Source organism: Anarrhichthys ocellatus, unplaced genomic scaffold, assembly GCF_004355925.1.
Source record: "Anarrhichthys ocellatus isolate YVR2014 unplaced genomic scaffold, GSC_Weel_1.0 scaffold24, whole genome shotgun sequence".
NCBI classification, from domain to species: Eukaryota; Metazoa; Chordata; class Actinopteri; order Perciformes; family Anarhichadidae; genus Anarrhichthys; species Anarrhichthys ocellatus.
This window is the reverse complement of record NW_022280054.1, coordinates 11,227,133-11,248,939: the sequence shown is the minus strand read 5'-3', so window position 1 is coordinate 11,248,939 and position 21,807 is coordinate 11,227,133. Positions and strand designations below refer to the sequence as shown.

General features: G+C 42.6%; 2 protein-coding genes across 2 annotated transcripts in view; one reads left to right on the top strand and one right to left on the bottom strand.

The window, feature by feature from the left end:
* The window catches only part of pxylp1 (2-phosphoxylose phosphatase 1), a 17,942-nt gene extending 16,841 nt beyond the window's left edge, over window positions 1-1,101 (bottom strand). The window contains exon 1 of the mRNA XM_031860917.1: window positions 994-1,101. The gene's annotated coding sequence lies outside the window, so the exon portion shown is untranslated. The remainder of the gene's footprint in view (window positions 1-993) is intronic.
* Window positions 1,102-10,556: 9,455 nt separating this feature from the next.
* On the top strand, window positions 10,557-21,191 carry LOC116391033 (solute carrier family 25 member 36-A). Its single transcript, XM_031861244.1, has 7 exons — window positions 10,557-11,015; window positions 12,450-12,614; window positions 15,722-15,799; window positions 17,402-17,502; window positions 19,568-19,634; window positions 20,365-20,654; window positions 20,977-21,191. The coding sequence occupies exons 1-7, from the start codon at window positions 10,975-10,977 to the stop codon at window positions 21,168-21,170; spliced, it is 936 nt and encodes a 311-aa protein (XP_031717104.1). The 5' UTR covers window positions 10,557-10,974; the 3' UTR covers window positions 21,171-21,191.
* The last annotated feature ends 616 nt before the right edge of the window (window positions 21,192-21,807 follow it).

The following is a 21,807-nucleotide window of genomic DNA, read 5'->3' as shown; positions in this document are numbered from 1 at the left end:
ATGACTGAGTTATGAGAGAGAAAGGAGTGCAATGACTGAGTTATGAGTTAATATATTCAAACCAAAATGATCAGCCATGATGAATGAAGACAATCATAGACTGTCATATGTGCAGCACTGTAACAGCCTGTACCGTTTTCCACCATTAAAAATAGTTGTTCGTTCCCATGTAAAGTCCGTGCACATTTGGAAACCGTGCAGACATGGGGGATGGAAACAAACTAAAAGTGCAGTAAATGAAGCCTTACACAATACACCCTATGATTAGGAGGTCTGAAAATACCCCAAGCCCGCAGTGTTCGAGCCTACGTCTAACCACGGTACCGTGATGCTCCACCGCCTCCACGCCAAACTCCAGTCAAAAAAGCTGCTATTTTAACGCAGAGTTCCTTATCACGAACAGTATAAACCAGTAAAATATCACATATAGCTATAAGAGAGACACTTGATGATTCGGCATACACATAACCAAACAAAAAACACTTATTGAAATGAAATAACTTAAATACACACTTGCCACATCACAACTTACGCGCAAGGAGCACCGTGTGGTCACATGTTCTACTTAATTGCATGCTAGTTTCCATATCATTAGAATGCCTTCGAGTGGATTCGAGCCATAAAAGTCTTTAACTGGTACATTCAATGTGCCAACAACAGTTAGCTAGCTACTTAACGTGCGTTCATTAATCGTGTAGCTTAAGGAACACTGCACACAGAGAGCTCGTGTCGAGTGTTTCTGAGGACTTCTGCTGACTTCACTTATCTCCCCGACTTGTTGCGCGAGCTGGATGTGCGGGACTCGACACGTGGAGCCGTGCTGATGATGCATGCGTGGAGCTTTTCGTATCTGCTCTTCACCGAGAGAGGAGCCAACCGAGTCAAGACATCCGGACCGAGCGCTGCAGAAGACGGACGCACAAAACACCAGATGCACGTGTGTCCGAACGTCATTGCACACAACAATAGGCTTTGTTCAAATGTTTCCCCTACCTGCCGGAACCGAGAGGCAGACGACCGGGTTCAAGCACTTGAATCCAGCGCTTCGGTTTCTCTCCGGTGCGACCGACTGCCGAACAGAGTGGCGGAGACCGGCGTCAAGTCTCGTATAGTTTAAACGCAGCAGCAGCACTTCCTGTGGCAACCTTTCAAAGTAATTTAGCTGCAGCCCTATGGCTGCAACATGGGGGGGGAAACAACGTTTTATACGGATTACATTCAAATATTCAAGGTTCAAGGATAATTTATTCTCATTATGCAACATACAGCGATGCACAATTAAATGCAGTTGTAGCCATGCAGTGCATATTTTAAATTAGCATCATAAACAGCAGCAGCAAAAACAATTATCTGGAGATAAATGGATATATATATCCCCAGATAAATATATATATATATATATATAAATATATATATATATATATATATATACACATGTATCCCCAGAGAATTGTCTTTGTTGCTGCTGTTTACATTCCTTATGATGTCAATTTAAAACATACACTACAGGAATGTCGTACTGTTTCTGTTTTGTTTGTCATGTGTTACAAATGGCCTACAGCTGAATTTCATTGTGCATCCTTGTGTGTTGCATAATGGCACTACATGATCCTTGAATCCTTGAATCCTTCAATGTAATCCATATGTAATGCGCAAAACGTGGCAGTATGTTCATGTTGCAGCCGTAGGGTTACAGCTAATTTATTTTAAAAGGCTGTCACAGGAAGTACTCATATGGGATGCGGAGTAACATTTTCAGAGATGGCATTTAAAATTATACTAAATAGAGTATAGCAATACATCCCAACCACTGCATTACTGGCCATCGAAATCAACAGTCCTCTTACTTAGTAATGAGTATTGTGTACTTCACATATTTGAACTTTAAAAGGGGTGGGATCTTTGTTATGGTGTGCTGTGTCAACCAACACACTTATATATCCCCTTTCTTGTCCCTCCCTGAAGTCTATCCAAAACAAAAAAGTTATATCTAATAAACATGTCTGAGGCTTAACACATTTGTAGGTGATTCTCTGATGTAGGAATTAGAAATGCACTCTGTGAATTCTCAAGAACAAAGTGGCATTAGACATAAAGAAATCTGCTTTTATTTTGAAAACAAAATGTATTATTTTCTGGTACCACTTTAGCTTTCTCTTTCTAACTTGACGGTTGTGGCAGAAGCCGGTCTGGAAGGCTGTCTTGTGGTTTGAGAAGCAGCCAGCTCATCAACATCCGACATCACTGCTCCATCTGCTGGACCAGCGGCAGCAATGCACGTGATGCCTTCACGGTCTCCATCAGAGGACCGAGCAGATGTGGTGTGTTCAAATGCAAGGGACAACAAAGGAGACCATGTTAACATGTTTGTGAATGGGGTATTTATATATATATATATATATGTAATACACACTTGTCACTTTAATAACATACTCTTCTTAACGTACTCTTTATGTGTTTGTTTGTTTGTTTGTTTGTCATATTTTATTGTACATTTTCATATTTCCTATTTTAAAATTGTGTCTTTTATAATTGCACTATGTTTATTGTCATGCACCAATCACGAGCTGAATTTCTCAGATATTAGGACAATGCTATATGTATATGTCGCCTACATGTTGCTGCCAACCATGCATCTGGGTGTATCAGCTGCAGGCCTAATGTTTGAGAACACCTCACAACTACAACTATTTCACATTGTGAACACAGAGGGCGCCATATGACAGCCTTACAGCAGCAAAAATCGACTGGCCTGAACCCTGTCTGTTGTTTAGCATGAAATATAATATCTTACGTATATATTCATGGTCTTGTAGAGTTTTTGAGGGAAAGACATTCACACACTTTAACCGCTGGCTGATTGTAATCACACCTTACTAGCACTGCAGCCAATAACACAACAGACCAGTCCCTTCACCTCAATTCATAGACGTGAAATAATTAACAACAGAAATAATTACTTTCAAAGATGATGGGATGTTTTTAAAAAAAGGAAGCAGCTTGCTGTTTGGAGGAGGAAGGATTCCATACAAGCAATAATAAGGTGCTGACTCTGCACAAAGTAAGGAAGAGGAAGGTATCAAGGAGGAAGTACAGAATCCTTCAGGCATGGCATTTACTTTTAATAAATGAACTCCTGGGTTGTGTTTGTCCTAACATGTAGTCCAGGTTTCAGAAGTTTTCCTTCTTCCTTTACAGACTGAATGTCACTGAGTCACTTTCACCTTTCAACAAAATGTTTTAATCTCACATATTAGTTTTGTATTCACTGGAAAAGCAGATCCAACTCACTTCAGCTATTGATTTTAAAGTCTTCCTTCTCCTAATGAATTGTTGTGTTTCTGCACAACATTTCTAAAGAACATCCTCAGCAGGTTTGCTACTGTGATCTATTCAATATGTCCTGCTGATATCAGTGGGAAGCAATAGGACATTTACTCAAGCACTACACTTCTGGGGTACTTTACTAAAGTATTCTAATATTTAAAATGTCTACTTCTACTCTTCAACATTTCAGAGGGACATATTTATATAGTATAATGACATAATATAGCCTACTGGGCCCAAGACTAACAAAAATAGATGCAAAATGACCACAAAGATGCAAAACCACGAAATAGAGAAACAAAACCACCAAAAAGAGACACAAAACGTCTACAACGAGATGCAAACGAACAAATAGAGTTTCAATCATCATTTTCATACTTTGTTTCAGACATTAAAAATCATCTTTTTGAGCTTACAGGGTGTGAGTGTTTGATACTCAACATTTATTCTGGTTGAAATGTTGCTTCAAAGCTCCTATATGTTACGTTTTTATGTGATTATAACGTCTTACTTTTTATTCTGATGGGTTAAGTTTGTGTTTGTAGAAAAAGATAATGCTGGCAAAAATGTGTGCATATATGGAGCCATATATCTCTATATTTATCTAGATTCCACTAATTGTTTTCATGGAAGTTTATTTTATTTTTAAATACCTCTTGCAGTCTTTTGGTTTTTGCAAGTTCTGAAGATGAGACGACTAGTACAGAGTTAGGAGCCCGATCCTCTCCAGACTCCTGCTGACAGGCCCGTAGCGCTGCCGTCTGGTTGCTACTAATCAGTGTCACCCCGCCTGCATCACACCACAGTCTGCTCATGTGGTTAGCAGAGAGCCACTGGGTTTACACATTCAGCCTCACAGCCAGAACAAGACGAGGAGACGTGACTGGAAGACCGAGAGGAACCAACAGAACAACGCAGCGGGTCACACTCACCTGCTGGAATCACACCTAAATGAAAGTCCATTCTTCATGCTAACATTTGTCAACCATCGTCTGCTGATGCGTACACATCAGTCAATCCCTTACTGGATGTGTTGGTTTTCACTTGTATTCCAGTTTAACATATGTTATTTATATTCGTTTAATGATTTCTGACATCACTAGCAGGGGAAATTAGGTATGCGAGAAAAAATGTAAGAAAAATACAAACACTCTTTTACAATTAAACTCGTTTCTGAACTCAAAAAACTTAATTTTCTCATCTTCTCAAACTATGTTGAGAGTTACCTCAGAAAAGCAACTTAGTAGTTGTGCAGTTCTATCGATTTACTGACAATCAGCCCCCGGTCTACACAAAGTGAACTCTTTAGTACAATGTGTTGGCAGAACATTATTGATGCAGAGCAGCAGACAGAATGGATCCTGCAGACAAATTCATCTGCTTCTTCTCTCTACTTTGTATTCTATCAGTGAGCACACCACACATCCAGCCGTTACACAGCAACGTTACCATTCATTGGAAGTCTATCCACCTAATGAATGTCCCATATTCACCCTCTTTTAGCTCTGTTTTTGGTCTCCACCACCTCCTAAAGGGCATATCTGGCTCTTTAGCTGCTACATGCTCCAGTGTTCACCAGCTAGCCGCTAACTTTGTCTGTCTGCCGCACAGCAGATGTTTGTGAAGTTGTGGACGGACAGAGTAACAATTTAGCTGAAACTCACTAGTTGCAAATTCAGGAGACAATTTTCTGCAGGTTCATCACTTCGAGTGACTCCTTTACATTGTTTTCTCTTTTTCATTTCATTCATCATTATTATAATTTGTGTCGCTTTAAACGAATAGTTTCACATTTTGGAAAATAGACTTGTTTGATTCTTTCCGAGTTGGATAAGAACATCGATACTGCTCTCATATCTGTCCAATAAATATAGCGCTATAGCCAGCAGCCAGTTAGCTTAGCTTAGCATAAAGGCTGAAAGCATGGGGAAACAGCTAGCCTGGCTAAAACCACAAATCAACATTGATGTATTAAACAAATCAGAGATAAAGTTTTATTTCGTGAGCTTCAGAGGTATTAGTGCTGATTTTGTAATCTTTGGACAGAGTCAGACTAGCTTGTTCCCAGTCTCCAGTATGCTAAGCTAACCGTCCGCTGGCTCTAGCATCATATTGGAGAGTGGGAGTGTGATCATTTCATCAAACTCTCTGCAGGAAAGTGAATTAGAGTATTCAAAATGTCAAAGAGTTTCTTGAATTCTACGACCATTTTACTTCCTCTGTTGTCACCTACAACATTTGTTTTTAAATGTGCTCTTTAAGTAAACTGATTTGACTTTAACTAATATTCATCTTGATCAGAATCAGAATCAGAAACGGTTTATTGACATGGTATGTTACACATACAAGGAATTTGGCTTGGTGATCGGTGCGTGACAATAAACACTGTTTAATATGAAAATGTACGATAAAATATGACAAACAAATGGATATAAGAGAGCTCTTGAAGGAGCAGAAACAACTCACAGCAGTGAGAGCTGCATGTTTTTCAATGTAAGTGACAAGTCACCCGATTTCTCATGTAACCGTAAGGACTTCATCTCAGTCTTGTGGCTGTGATTCTATCTTCAGAAGAAATTATGTGGCCCCAGATTGGCCCCGACGTGGTATTTGGTGGGTCTCTTGCATCCGCAGAACTTAACTTAGCTCAGTCTGTGATTATTGATGATTGAATCAGGCGTCCCACAGGAAGCTCTCGGGCCTTCAGTGGATCATTGTGCATCACCTCCTCCCTCTTTCTGCTGGAGTAATTTCTGAAGGTACGGCGGTCATGTGAGCCGAGCTGCTGAACGTGCAACCACTTATCTTCACCATTTTACAATCCAGTGCTAATTCTGTGTTGATATCATTTTGAGGGAATCCAAATCATGCTTGGCAGCCACGTGTGTGTGTGTGTGTGTGTGTGTGTGTGTGTGTGTGTGTGTGTGTGAACATCATGAGATTTCCATCAATACTAACAGCCTGCAGAGACTGCCTCGGTTCTTTTTCACACAATCACGAGTTTCATTGCCGTATGTGAATGTGTGTGTGTGTGTGTGTGTGTGTGTGTGTCCAACTCAATATTTGCTGTGCAAACTGGATGTCATGAAATCAAAAATTGGAGAGTGCACGTTACGACGACGCCACCGAAGGTAAAGTTTAATCTGAGGAGAGGACGGAGTGAATGAAGACGTGGCCCCGGGTTGTAAAGTCAGGATGTCAGGGCACACGTGTGAGCGGAGCATGTGTTTGTCTGTAATCACTGACAGCTCCTCCGCTCACGTGTCACACACATGAACCCTTTAGCCCTGGAATTGGTTAAAGTTTAACTGCCATTTTCCAAACACATTTACCTTGTGTACATACTAGGTTGTTTCTCCTCACAGCGAAACACAAGAGTTCATGACTACAATTGACAAATAATCTGTTTCGCAAACGTACTTGGAAATAAACCTGCATTAACACCAGCACACAATTATTGGTAAAAGCTTAGTATGAAGGAAAATATTGTTTTATGAACCAAGTCAAAAGGTCCAGTAGCCCAGATGGCCGATCAATGGTGGGCCATTGACTCTGTGCTGACCTACCACATGTTCCAGAAAATAATTTTAAAAGAGTGTAAAAACTTTGTTTTTCTTTTTTCTTCCTCAGCATTTGTGACCATACAGGCCTCATATGAAATAGAACGATACAAATCAAACATTTTGTTTATTAAAAATGTTGTACATTTTGCCATATATGTGATTTTGTATGTCTTAGAGTTGTGAAAAAAGTTTTGGTGCCTGCCCAAATTCATTCACTGAGTCCAGTTAGCGATGGTGACATAATAATTACAAATTGACCAAAACAATAATAACCAGTGTGTCTTGGAAACAGGTATGCAAGCTACACAAAGTCGTCTCTTAATAAGGTGACTGTGACACATAGAACTTGCCAGGGATTACTTCACAGTGAGGGATTCCCCAAATCAATTCCCTTTATAAGGGAGCACCCTAATATGGTCGACACGCAGGAGACAGGAACCTCCATGTTTGACTCAAAGGGACTCACACCTTGAGAGTTGTGTTTACAGGTTTACATGCACAGCAACAGCTGACTCACTATGTTATTCTTATTTTGAAGCCAACGGAATTTGTATTATTCATTCCAGGAAGTTAGATATAGAGATACAAGCTCATTGACATATCAATAATAACCTGAAAATAGCATGCAACAAAAACAAGTTGAAGCTTCTACAAGCTACTTTAATTCTGTCTTAATTTCTCCGGTCTATGTGCACAAAAGTAGCACCGTTTCGGAGCACCAGAGACTCTTTAGACAACCTCTCATTTAACTGCAGCACTGGTCTGACGGTTTTCCCCGCGTAGTCCTGGTTCTGGTTCGAAAATGTTGAAACAGACCTGTCGTACAGTCATTGAACTGAATTATGTATCTCTGCTATACAGTAATGGTTAAAACGTGCTAACATTAGTCACATTGCAAGCATTGATGTTAAGCAGCAACAACAAACAATCTGTTCCTAAAAAGTACAGCCTGTCCACATTGTCCAAAACATGCTTTTGCTGCAAAGTTCTGGCCGTCGGTCTGTTTGTGCTCAGAGGCCACCCCAAAAGCCGACAGAAGGACTGTTTGCTCTCAAAGGTCAGACTAACATTTTATTTGACTATTTCCAGACGGACCTGCACAGAAGACACCGACATGTTGGCCAAAACAGACAATGAGCAAACCAAACAAAAATACATTTCCCTTTCGCCAACAGACGCCCACAGTTCAGTGTCCCCGGGGTTCATGTTGCCATTTTTCTCGCAAATAACAACTTTCCCCAGTATTGCAAATTTGCAAATGGGTTTACACGGTCTAGTCATGCAGATTTTACAAGTAACTGGTGTAAAGGCAGATTTTTTGCAGAACCTTAACCACCAGGTAAGAGATTTTGGTAGAAGTGACACAACAGATCTCATTTGCTATGTAAAGTATGATGGAATGTCGCTGTCATCAAATGCCCAATGCTTCACTCCCAGCATTCTTGGTGTGAATCGTAAGGATTATGTGCCCAGTACCCTGAAAATGGTTGAACTGCCAACTCTTCTTAGGTTTTGAGAGACACAACAAACCTTTCTCCCTATTTCAAGTGCTCGAGACCACTTTTTCAGAGGTTTTCTCAATAAAGAACTTGGCTGTTAGAGCAGACCCTGTTATGCAACGGTAGTAATAAGCACCCACACAGAGAGAATCACAGCTTAACTACCTAACTGTGTATTAGAGCATTAGAGCGGTGGTTGTAGAGCGAATGGTTTGCACGCTATCCAGGGAACACCAGGCGAGACTGATTATCACTCAGAACCACAAGGTTCCAGCGTTGCATGAGGGATGGGAATGTGTGGTGGTTAGTTGGTCCGTCGGCCCACCGCTTTGGTCCACACAAAAATATCTCAAGAGCTATAAAGATAGCCATGAATGATCCCAATTGGCTTTTACGATCCCGACTTTTCTTTTGGCGCCACCAACAGATTTACTTTTTCACACTGTTACCTTTAATTAGCAAATATTATGCTTGGTAAGTATAACCTGATAAACTAGGGGGCGTTAGCATTTTTAACTTCGAGCATAGTAGCATCTTGATGTTAGCATTTAGCTCAAAGCACCACTGCATTGTTTGCATGGCTGTAGACTCTCAGCTTTGTTACGCCTCAAATCATAAGTAAATGTGTTTGTAATGAAGATACAAATATGCAAAAAACAAATAAACTTTAGCATTTTGAAGCCAGTGGATATTGGATTCAAAGACAGGCAGCTGTGTGCAGTTTTCCTTTTAAAGTTAAATGCAATTATTGGGTTTAGATTTTATGTCAAAAAAAGGCCAATGCTACAAAAGGAAAAAGGCTTTCTGTCTACAGAAGTCTGTTTCAGGGAGCAGTAGCTATAAAGTCGTTGTTCTGGGTTTAACTACTTGCTTAGTTTGGCTTTTTATGACTGTTTAATAAAGATGAATGAACATGTCATGCACATTAATGTTGATCAATGACGAAGATGATGTGATAGCACTAGTCCAGCAAAGAATCAGATTTGCCTGTGATACAGTCGGACAGACAGTAGCTAACGTGATTACATGAGAAAGTGTGGCACATGATCTGGCTGGGTCAAACTGCATCTGTAATTATGAAATTAAGTGGCATATGGATTTTATTCTGCTACCCAAATTGGAAAACCTCATTTTCTGTGTACGTCTGAGTATCAAGTCTCAATTCAACTCACACACACACACACACACACACAGATAATTGCCCATGCACAAAGAACCTCTGTATGAAATATTTGGGCCAAATATACCATATGGATTGAGGTGAAATCAGTATGTGGGTAGCAGAAAAAATTCCCAGTGTCTAAATTCATCATATCCTGCATGTCAAACATAAGCTTAGGCGCTATTTAAAAGTAGCAACAATCGGCCCTTTCTTTTAAAAATGTTGTGATTTTAGTAGTGTTACATAACATAGGAGAGGCTAGTGCAAATATACATTTGTACCACCAGAGCAAACTCTGGGAAATGTTACAGTAGTTCTGCAAATGGGCCATGTGGCATGCACAAACTGTACTACTGGTTAATAGCACAATTCAGCTTAGCGATGAATATAAAATCTGCCTAATAGGAATGCTGATTGGTAAGTTATACTCAGCTTCCTGGAGTCTTGGGGCTTATCTTGAAGCAGTTTACATGTATTCGTTACTGAATACTGTAAATAATGATAAATTATAAAAGTTAATTCAGCATTAAGCTTTAGGCCGGAAATATGCTTAATGCAAACGATGGTTTTCCCTTCAATCGGATACCACAGTCACATTAACTACAATATAGTAGATCGATAGTTACTTTATTAACTGTACTTTTGTGTACTGCACTGTACGTTATAAGGCTATTGAGTATATATAAACCAACAGTTTGTGGCTACGGCCACTGTGCTGTGTGCACTTTGTGTGTTTATGTATATATATATATATATAAATATATATATATATTTCTATTGTGATCTTTATTGTTAAACTAAGCAACGTTAGAAGTCTGCCGTGTTTCTCCCCTCTTCAGTGTTACATCCGCTTAACTCTTCAATTTAGATCCTGCGTGATTATCCAGCCCCTTTCAAAATAAAAGCGACCGTCACGTGACAGAGTAGTGACGGGGGCGGGCGCACGGGACCTCCGCCAATCACCGCCTCTGTTTTGCGGCTTCCCATTCGACGATAAACATTGCGACTTGAGGGGCTTCCAGATAGAGAGAGGCAGGGCACGTCAACGTGACTGAGGGCAGGCCGAGTAGCTCACACACAGTTGTTATCGCTGCAGGATTGGAGTTATACTCACTCAACGTCAGATATACGCACGGTGAAGAAGCACTACTCCGTTTTAAAACGAGAGGCAAACATGGCGCTCTGACATCGACTTTTAAATACCGGAAACCAGTTAGCCTTGGCTGTTGACGCTAGCTAGCTAACTTAGCTGTTACATACCCTGGTTTTTTTTCTTTTGACTGACCTCCACCACAACACAGGCGTACCGTGTATCGTTTGCATGCTAGGTTTGGGGGTCACCATTCTCCTGTGTCCTCCACGTGCGCTCCCGTTTGTCCCTCGTGTGGCTGCCCGCGTGGACGGTTCCCGAATATGATCCACAATGAGTCAAAGAGACACCTTGGTTCATCTGTTTGCTGGAGGGTGAGTGTGTTATTCTGCCTTTGAACGAGAGCTAGCTAGCTCCACGCTGCCGTTGCTAACAGGTAATAGCTCCACATGATCTTTGCGTAGGTGCATGTGTTCATGCTAGCGGGGTGTTTGTTTAGTGGCAGTGTGTTTGTTTACATGGAGATTCATGTTTGCACCAGTGTGTCAGATGTCAGCTAACTTAAAATGTGTCCCGTAGGACTCAATGTCACGAGTTTACAGTGACGTTTTTGACGTATGAATGGAAATTACATGCTTTTTGTGGAAGCGTGTTTTTCTGTTTGTGAGTCTGCATACTTAGGTGTAAAACTAAACATTAGTGTTTTATTTAAACAGCCGGCTTTACTTTCGGTGTCATCCGTGAGTCGGCCGTAAACGTTCGTGCATCACAACAAACGTGAGCACGCTGTGCACTAATGGTCGATCAGAATAATCGGATGCATTAATTGCAGTCTGATTTCATTGCACAGTTATTATATTCTGTGCACACAGCCTCAGAATATATGTGCAACAACATCTGTGTTTGTATAGCGCCCCCCCCCCCCATTGCAAAAAAATACAATTTTGTAGAATTATTCTTTCTTGCCTCCAGCAGACTATCCAGGTAATGAGTTGAGACACTTAACTTAGAGCCACTGCTGTTGTTAATTAATCTATTATGTGAGAGATAAACTAGATCTAGTGTATCTTTCTAGTGTTTATAGCCGAAACATGTGTGTATGCACACATTTTCTGCACATCAAGCTTAAAGTTGGCACCTAACTAAGTTCAAATGTGACTCCTGTTCTCTCTCTGGTTTGTACTGTAGCTGTCTCAAAAACAACTATGTTGACAGGACTTTGTATATCTGCTTTGAAAATTATCCCTGTCTAAAGATAACTGCTGTCGCTCTTGCTTTTGATATCTGACAGCCCTGTCAGACTCCAGTTCATTCATCTAGATCTCTTGTCTGTTCTCTCAACATGTGTGACCTGAGAAATACCTGAAATACCCGAGCTGGTCGTCAACCGATGCCCGGCTGTAACATTCTTTGTACAAGGCGTCAAGTTATGCTTCACATCTTGGCTCATAGGTTTATGATTTTGGTAGGCCCAAATCTAAAAACAAAGTGTTTGCAGTTATTATAGGATTCCTATTTGGTTCATTCTTATATGAAAATGCATCCGCCTGTGATTTTGGAATGTGGTGCGTCACTGAACAGAAGCTTGTTGTTATTTCTCCCAACAAACACAAAGCATTCCTGACTGGCTCTCTGTTCCCACACTGCTATTTCTCATCTACATGCCAGCGATCCTTAGAATTCCACCAAACGCATCATTGGCTAACTTATTTAAAGCGAGGACATCGTAACTTTAAGTCTCGTTCTGTCCGCTGAGACTTGTTTGTTATGTCACCCCCACCTTTTTCCATCTCTTGTCTTTCCATCAGATGTGGGGGCACGGTAGGAGCCATATTGACGTGTCCGCTGGAAGTAGTGAAGACCCGTCTGCAGTCATCCTCGATCACCCTCTATGTGTCTGAGGTCCAGCTCAGTACCGTCAACGGGGCCAGTGTGGCCCGCATGTCGCCGCCGGGGCCCCTGCACTGCCTCAAGTGGGTATTCAACAGCATTTATCACTGTCAAGACTGTCATGTTGATGCTACTGCTCTTATAGACTCCTTCACAGTACTATTGGTGCTCTAATCGGTTCTTCTTCTCACAAGACATAAACAAATTATTAAGTTCAGGATTAGAATGTATTTATATTTTAAATATAATAAACTAATGTTTCTAGAGGAGCAACATGAAATGCTCAGTTTTATATTGCACATTTAATCAAATAATAATCGCTCGTTTAAAATGCGTGCTCCGTTCACAGAAAACTCCGCTGCATATCTGCGGCTGCAGTCCAGTGAAGAAGAGTAGCAGCGTGGCCTACTGAATACTACTAAAGTCTTATGTAGCACAATGGGAAAGTACTACTCTGTTTATCCAAATGTGAAAGTGTAATAAACATATTTTTTTTTCTCCCTAAAAATCAAGTAAACACTGATGGCTTATGGGGATTATTTGAGTTTTAATTAAAATGAGTGGAGATGTTTGTGTATGGAGCTAACGGTTCCTCCTCGGTTTGCCTGCAGGGCCGTGGTTCTTTATTCAGCAGGCACCATGTTGCCATTGTTGTTGTTGTTGTTGTTGTTGTGTCTGGCTGGCGTCCCTCTGGCAAGGCCGACCTCTCCCTGAAACCCAACTCCTCACCCTTTGGGGGGAAACTACACACAGAATACACACCGGTCGCTCGATAGCCAAACATTTTCATCACAAGTCCAACTGTTGTTTATATATCTTGTGAGATTTTAATGCATTTTTTAGTTCCTCAAGACTCTTGTGCGTCTGCTTTGACAGCTCTCCTCTTTATACGTCCACTTGGTGAAGTACCTTTTTTATTTGAATACATTGCTGCAACCAAATGCTCGGAGGCCCACCGGCAATGTACGGTCTTCTCATTTAGTCGCGGCAGACATTATTCTTGTATTTTTCTCAAAGCAAAATGTAGTAGTGTTACAACTCTATTAAAGCAGCGTGTCACATCGGCGGATAGGGTCAGCGAGGCTGGGGGACAATTTCTAAATGTTTATTTGGCTCGACTCTGCAGCCTAACGCGGCGCACTGGTGTTAAGACACGACGCATACATTAGCTAAGAAGATGAGAGAAGACATCTGCTTCCCGCAAGATCTTCACCCAACAATTAATGAGAAAACGCACGACTGTTACGGCTGTAACAGGTTAAATTGGATGACCCACCCTCCCCCTTTTTTTCCTTGGAAATGTGTTCATGTTCTTTTGGTAATCTGTTGTTTTTGGAGTCGTACCTGCAGGGCTTTAAACAAGGACACAGCCGCTAGTTTTAAGTCGAATCTGAAGGTTTTTACTACATCATTTTGGATTAATATTACTATAGATATATATTTTAATTATTTACACATATCAAAGCCTTCGTCTGAACACTGTTCTTCCGGCCTGTGAAATCATATTCTGTAAATCAGAAGAGCAGACTCAGAAAACTTTAAAATGTAAATGTTTCCTTCATTCATACAAATTATGACAAATGGTCCTTTTATTGCTTTACAGGAAGGAGCTTGCTAATGTTAAAACATAATTATAATCATCATCGTTATGATGATTCTAGTTCTGGGAAATGGGCATGTAGCCAATCCTCACAGCAGGCAGGTGAGCACACCTGCCTGCTGTTGTGTGATTGATTTATTTTTCACCGCTCGGAGAAATAAACTGATGATGATGATGTATGGACTCACGGTGTTGCCTATAGAATATTAGTAACACAGGCAGCAACAGTCTTCTGGCACTTATTCGCTAACGTGTTGAACATCGTTTTATTTGTGCTTATTATCAGCATAAGTAAACAACCATTTCCAAACCGGCATTCTGAGCTGCACGGCGGGATGACTGGCAGGCTGGAGGCGATTCGCTCTCATCGTGCCGTGTGTCGGCTCTGCCGGATGTTCCTCACGTTGTTTTTACGTTCATTCGGCTTAAAATGTAAAACCCTGTAATGTACACACACATTCATTCAAATAGAGCATGTGGGGGCTGGACTGATCCAGACACACGAGTACGTTTCTCTCTCATCATGCTCTCACTGTTTTGACGCGGACGCTGGGGGTCGTAAAACGTTCACGCTTAGCGAATCACAACTTGTTAATCAAAACCATTTTTACAAAATTCATAAAATAAAGTATCCGGTTGGATTAAAGTGACTAGTCGGCTGTTTGGCCGGCAGCCTAAATGAGTTTCTCTGTCTACTTTTAATCTGCTCACAAACCTCTTCGAATGTATTTCACCTAACATATGAATCTAAGATGCTGTGTGTCCTACAGCCATCGGTGCTCAACACACCACAATGCAGTAGTGCTCTGCATTGTGGTGTGTTGAGCACCGATGGCTGTAAGCGGTAAACAGCCGACAGTTCTTCTATTCTTAGCTCCCCGCTGGTTTCAGGGCTTTGAATGTAGGCCGAAGGTCCCCCCGAAAGTGGAAGGACAGGAAAGGCCAAAGTTTATTTATAATCTCGGGGATTATCCTGTTGAATGAATGCGTTTGGTAGATGTCACGTTGACTTTGTGTCGGTGCTAGATGACATCAAGCCCCCCCCCCTTTTTATAAACAAACACAGTTTCTGTTTACAGTCAGATTTACGCGCCAAGTCGCCTTGTATGACTTCTAGAAGTCTAACAAAAGTGTTGAATCCATTTAATTCCTCATAATGCATCTGTAAATACTGCTTTTCCTAAAAAAAAAAAAAGTTTGAAACCTGCATTGCTACCCTCCTTGTTTACTTTCTTCTTCACTGCCTCTGTTGTCGCGTTGTTGTTTCTCGACATGTTGCCACCAGCTGTTGAGCGGTAGAATACTGTGAAACCATTGGCTCGAATGTGTATCACGTCACCCGTGCTTAAGGATGCCGCCCTCCCCCGAAACCCGGTCCTAAACCGAAACCAGTTCTTAGTTAGTAAAACCCGGAGTATTGATAAGAGGTCCGGAGGACTGGCATCACCATCCCTGTTGGCCAGAGAAAGCCATGAGTTACCTGATGTCTTTAAAATGGTGGAAAAAGAGAAGTAATGACACTAAACCATGCATGTTGTCTCAGTGGTAGAGTCGTAACGTACTTTGTTTCTGTGTGTTCTTTGTATTCAGGTTGATATTGGAGAAAGAAGGACCTCGTTCTCTCTTCAGGGGCTTGGGGCCAAACTTGGTGGGTGTGGCACCTTCCAGGTAAGCTTCCTCCTGTCGCCTCTAATCGTCTTCTTCATCTTCTTATCGCGGACCTCTTTTGAGTTTGACTTGGAAGACTATTGAGCTGTGTTTGCTGTCTTAGAGAAAGGTTTCCTATTTAGTTGCAAGTAACGGTATTAACTAATTGAATATTTGATGGAATTGTAAATCTGCAAATGATTCTTAACTTAAATGAGCCTGTTCAGTGCTCCAGTCAGAGCTGTGCATTGAGAGGTGTGCTAACGTTGTGCTAACATGCATGTTGACGTGGTAATAATGCACGTAGGGTATGCATTAACAGCACCCTTCAAATGACCACAGATCAGCTAAAACAAATCCACTGATGGGGGCGTTATGAATGTTAAAATGTATGTTTGTTTACATAGATTAGGCTCTGGCGGTATGCTGAAATAATAAGCCTGACTTTAAGTTAAGAGAGCCTGAGCTGGAGTTGTCGCTAACTTTCACGTCAATCAGCGGGTGGCAAGCAAAGAGGGTTCTGGTCTTGAGGTGTTGTTGCTCATGGTCACCGTCACTCACTCACTCATTAGTCAGACAGCGAGTACGTGATAAACCGACTCCTCAGTGGGCTGAACGGAGATGATGTGCTGGTGGTAATGGAGGGAAACCAAACTCGAAATCCCCTGGTCGACCATAATACTGCCCAAGCCTGATAGAGATGTATCTCTAAACAAAGTCGTCTTATCTAATCACTTCTGTGCTTTGGCATCAACTGTTCTTGTTCTCTGGTGGCGGATTCAGTCACTTTGGTTCAGTACTGTTTCTAGGTGAGTCGTGGACACATTGGACACTCGGGAACAATGGCATCATGTAACCACCACATGGCTCTTTGAGGTCACTTGGTGACAAAAAGGAACATATGGTCCTTCAGTTCTCGTTCTTCTTCACGGCTTTCTCAGCAGCGTTTTGAAGACAGGAAATGCTGTAGTTGACTGCAGTTAGTTAATGGCGTATAAGTCCTGATCATTAACCAGCCTCTGTGGTAATGATGGGAGCAATGCGGGCTAATGGCCGTGGGCAGCGAGCTCACGCTGCAGCGAGCAGGTGTCGGTGCTCGGCACATGTGGAGTGGTTTGTTGGTACGTGACTGAATGCTGATGAAGACCCCCTGAGCTGTGACGCACACTTGTACACACAAACACACTGTCTTCTACTGTGACTGATGGGCTCTTAACCTCATTAACAAGTGTTGACTCGGCACATTTCACAAATGAACCAGACTGTTAAATAATAGCAGTTGTGTTCAGACATGAACGTCATCGTTCTGACCCTTTTTGAATTAGTGAGAATAAACACAGACATGCTGTTTGCACTCAACGGCCTCTTTGTTCAACTCTGCTGCTCCGCTCTCGGCTTTCCACTTAATGCATTATTTTAAAGCTCATTAAGCTTTAAGAGCTTTAACTGTCATTAAGACAGTTTTATGTGTTGTAATTAATAAACTACATCACAACTGGAGGCAAAGAGTTGTCCCGGGACTCGTGTTCTTTACTTTAAAACACCAAAACACGCCGCGTGTGACTTGTACTGCTGTCACAGATGCTCACCTTTTATCTGTTCTTGTCCCTTTGCTTCCAACAGAGCGATCTACTTTGCTGCCTACTCCACTGCCAAAGAGAAACTGAACGGTGTGTTGGAGCCCGACTCCACACAGGTGCACATGGTGTCGGCAGGAATGGCAGGTAACTAAACACGCGGGGTAACAGGTCGACGGTTCACCGCCGTGGAAACCCACCGTAACGGCGTGATCGCTTCATGCACAGACTGTAGGGAGGCCGCTTTTGCTAAGCTGTGGTAGAACTGGTTTGTACTGGTTGTCTTTGACAATATAGGAACACCACCCACTTCATGCAGACCCTTTGTATTCATTAACCGCTTCACCTTTTTGTTCAGATCGACCGCCAACCAGTGTTGTGGTGAGCTGAGTTTTCTTCTGAAAGTCGTTGTGAATGAGCGCTCAAGTTGAAAACTACCGTAAAGCTAAACATGTAAAAATTAAACCTTTCTGAAAAACTGAAACTTGCAAACAAGCTCTGAAAACCCACTAAATGTGCCGACGCAGCAGTGTTGAAACGACTTGATTAAATAAGCGTAACTTGTTAAAAAGCCAGATTTAAAGACGGTTTCTTTAATCACTGACGCTTTTTTATGTCAAAGGAAGGTTATCGTGTCACTGTGACCCGGCCTTGAATGACAGCTACAGCTACAGCGTGCATCTCTGTGTGTTTATCTGTCTATTTATACATACAGCGGGTAAAATAAGTGTTGAACACGTCACCATTTCTCTCAGTAAATATAGTTCTAACGGTGCTATTGACATGAACTTTTCACCAGATGTTGGTAACAACCCAAGTAATCCATACATACAAAGACAACCAAGCAAATAAGTTCAGAAATTAAGTTCTGTGTAATAAAATGGAATGACACAGGGAGAAAGTATTGAACACGCTTACTGAAATGTATTCAATACTTCGTACTAAAGCCTTTGCTGGTAATGACGCCTCCTGTGTGGAGAAACGAGGCGCATGCATTGCTCAGGTGTGGTTTTGACCCATTCTTCCACACAGACAGTCTTCAATTCTTGAAGGTTCCGTGGGCCTCTTCTATGAACTCTGATCTTTAGTTCTTTCCATAGATTTTCTATTGGATTCAAGTCAGCTGATCGTCTGGGCCGTGTGTGTGTGTGTGTGCGTGCGTGTGCGTGTGTGTGTTTCAATAACCCAGTCAAGGTCAGCTCTGTCAGTCACCCTCCAGCGATGCTCCGCAGACCTGACGGGTGCCAAGGAGTCGACAGTGTCGGGAGTATTTTAGTCTCTACAGTGATACGTGATCCAGCTGAACTTTGTGCTGGTTCCTGCTGTGCCCAGGACTACACTGACCCATGTTACGTAATTAGGATACGGGGGGGGGGGCTCCTCCTTTCATCGGGGGGAAATGTTGCCATTATTTTGTGTGTAAAGCCGGAAAGAGGACACAGTGTCGCAGTACGGTGCAAGTTAAGGCAGCGCAGGACGGTTTGCACACTTTCCAGTTCATCAAGATTTTTGTTTTTACTAACTACATTTTTATGCTGACACAGCGCGTTGTGGTTTTGGCTTCTCGGGAACGCCTGGAGAGAATGTCTTTCAATTTTATGACAGACGTCAACCTGGACTCCAGGTGGAACTGATCAGATTTTTGTATTCTTTGTCTTAATAGCATAAAATGATAAAGTGATGACATGTTGGACAGATGCGGGACCCTCCAAAGGGTCACATGGAGGATCTGAGGAGTAGTGAGATGATTAATGGGCGGAAAGAAGAAGTTCTGAAATCGTTTTTTGGACTTTTCTCTCATCTTTGTAATAAATCAATTGAACAGTTCAGTGAAAGTGAGAAGTTCAGAGGGAATGTCTGGGAACCGCTGGTTTAATCTTTAACATGCGCTGTTAACCAGTAACTATAGCTGTCAAATAAATACATAAAACACCCAAAGAACAATAGTTGAACTCTGATATGCCCATAAGTATAAAGAGGTATAACTATAAATGTCTAAAACAAGTCCATAAAACTTGGTGTCAAGTTTTGCCAGGTCCCCCCCCCCCCCCCCCTACCCCGAGGTTGGAATACGCTGTGTCAGATGATGGGGGAGGAATGGGGGAGTAAAATGGTTGCACGTACACAAGCCTGTGTCTGTTTTAGGCTTTGACTCTAGCGTAGCTCGGTTAGTTGTCGGACAGTTTATGTTTGTTTCTTTCCCCCTCCACAGGTTTTACAGCCATCACAGCAACCAATCCAATATGGCTCATAAAGACCCGCCTCCAGCTGGATGCGAGGTAAATATAACACCCGGGTGAGGGCTTGACCAAGTTCACTTCACAAGAGACATGTTGTAGCTTTAAAGGGGCGTTCCTGGGTCCATATCCAGTGGAGTGCCTGTTCAAAACACGCCTGCTGGGTCAGACCCAATGCTCGGCCTCTGGTATTGTTGCTTGCAGCTTTCTCATATTAATCATCGTTGACTCCAGGAAAGTCAGCCGTGACCATAATGTACTAAATGAACATCATGCTGTACTGAAGAAGACTTGAAACTAGAGATTGAGACCATAAACTCATGTTTACAATGTTTACTGAGGTAATAAATCAAGAGAGAAGTAGAGTCATTTTCTCATAGACTTCTATACAACCAGAGGAGTCGCCCCCTGGTGGACACTAGAGAGAATGCAGCTTTAACACATGAAGCATCGGCTTCACTCAGCAGAACCGGAGGTTGCCACCTGGTTTTTTACACTACAGTGTTCATTTTCCTAACAGAGATGTTATTCTCTTGTTTCCTGCCCAGGGACTACAGATGTAAATGAGTTTACTAATTAACTAACTCTGGTGCAGATCAGAAGCTGTCAAACACATAAACACATGCACAGAGATGGCTGTACACAGTAGGCCTCAAAGGACGACATCACCACAACACTGACTCTGATGTGTTGTTTCAGTCAACGTGAACATCTTCAAATGGGCAAAGTTGGTTCTTTTACTTGACTTTAAAAGCCATTTTTCTTTCCTCAGGAACCGAGGTGAGCGGCGGATGAGCGCGTTCGAGTGCGTGCGGCGGGTCTACAAGACGGACGGCTTGCGAGGCTTCTACCGGGGAATGTCGGCGTCCTACGCCGGCATCTCAGAGACTGTGATCCACTTTGTGATCTATGAGAACATCAAGCGGCGCCTCCTGGAGGCCAAGGCGCCGCAGAACATGGACGAGGAGGAGGAGACGTCCAAAGACGCTTCGGACTTTATCGGGATGATGCTTGCCGCGGCCACCTCCAAGACCTGTGCCACATCTATCGCTTATCCTCACGGTAAGAGTTTGTGCTGGGCGGAGTGGTTCTGGTACCAAAACCAGGATCAGGAATGCCTCTAATACAGCCTTAAGATATCGCTACCTGATCTGCACATCCTGACCGATCGGTACTGCACATGTGCAACTCTCAACTCTGATGTGACCCTGTATCACCTGTAGTCGTATACAACTGTAAAAATAATAATATTTTATGTAGTGAGTACTCGGTATCGGTTAATAGATGGTACCAGAACGTCTAACATGCTCTGCATTTAGCTAATATGGGCTAACTGATGTGCTGCTACCCTTTTTAACCCTTCCCTCTCCTCGCTACTCTGCAGAAGTAATCCGCACCCGGCTACGCGAGGAGGGCACCAAGTACAACTCCTTCTTCCAGACTCTGACCACGGTGCCCCGGGAGGAGGGCTACCGCGCGCTGTACCGCGGCCTCACCACCCACCTGGTGCGACAGATCCCCAACACCGCCATCATGATGTGCACCTACGAGCTGGTGGTCTACCTCCTGAACGGTTAAACGCCTTCCCTTTCCCCCCCCCCCCCCCTCCCCCCCGTTCGTATCCCCCGCCCCCTCCCCCCCCCCCCCCCCCTGTTCAGAGACTGAGAGACAGAAGAAGAGAACAAGAGTCGCCAGCGCAACAGCCAGCTCGCCATGTAGAGGACGGGGACGCCGTGACCGTTTTGTTCCAGTGATGCGCTGGTTAAAAATAAGTTTGACGTTTTTTTTCTGTAACCAAAAGGGTCTGGCACATGGGAGGGGGGGGGAGGATCGCGATGTTCCTCACATTGGTTCTGGGGACCGGGGTTTAACAGTGGCAAAGAAATGTGTGGCCCTATTTATAGTTTTATTCCATGCTTTGTTTTCTCCCTTCGGTTATACGCGATGCTTCTGGAAGCTCAGAGTGCTGGAGGAAGAGTATATTATATCTATTCTGTCTCTAACAATACTAATAATGAAAGAAGTACAGTGATTCCAATCCTTACTACCTAGTGGATATAAGAAGCCCCCCATCATGACTTTTCATCTGTTATTAGTATCATGCAGTATTCCCTGCATCCATCAGAGTACAAAGATGCAAGTATCTGACTGCCTGAGGCTTGTTGAGGTAGAAAGAAACAGAAGGGTGGAGAACGACGTGCCTTGTGTGGAAACG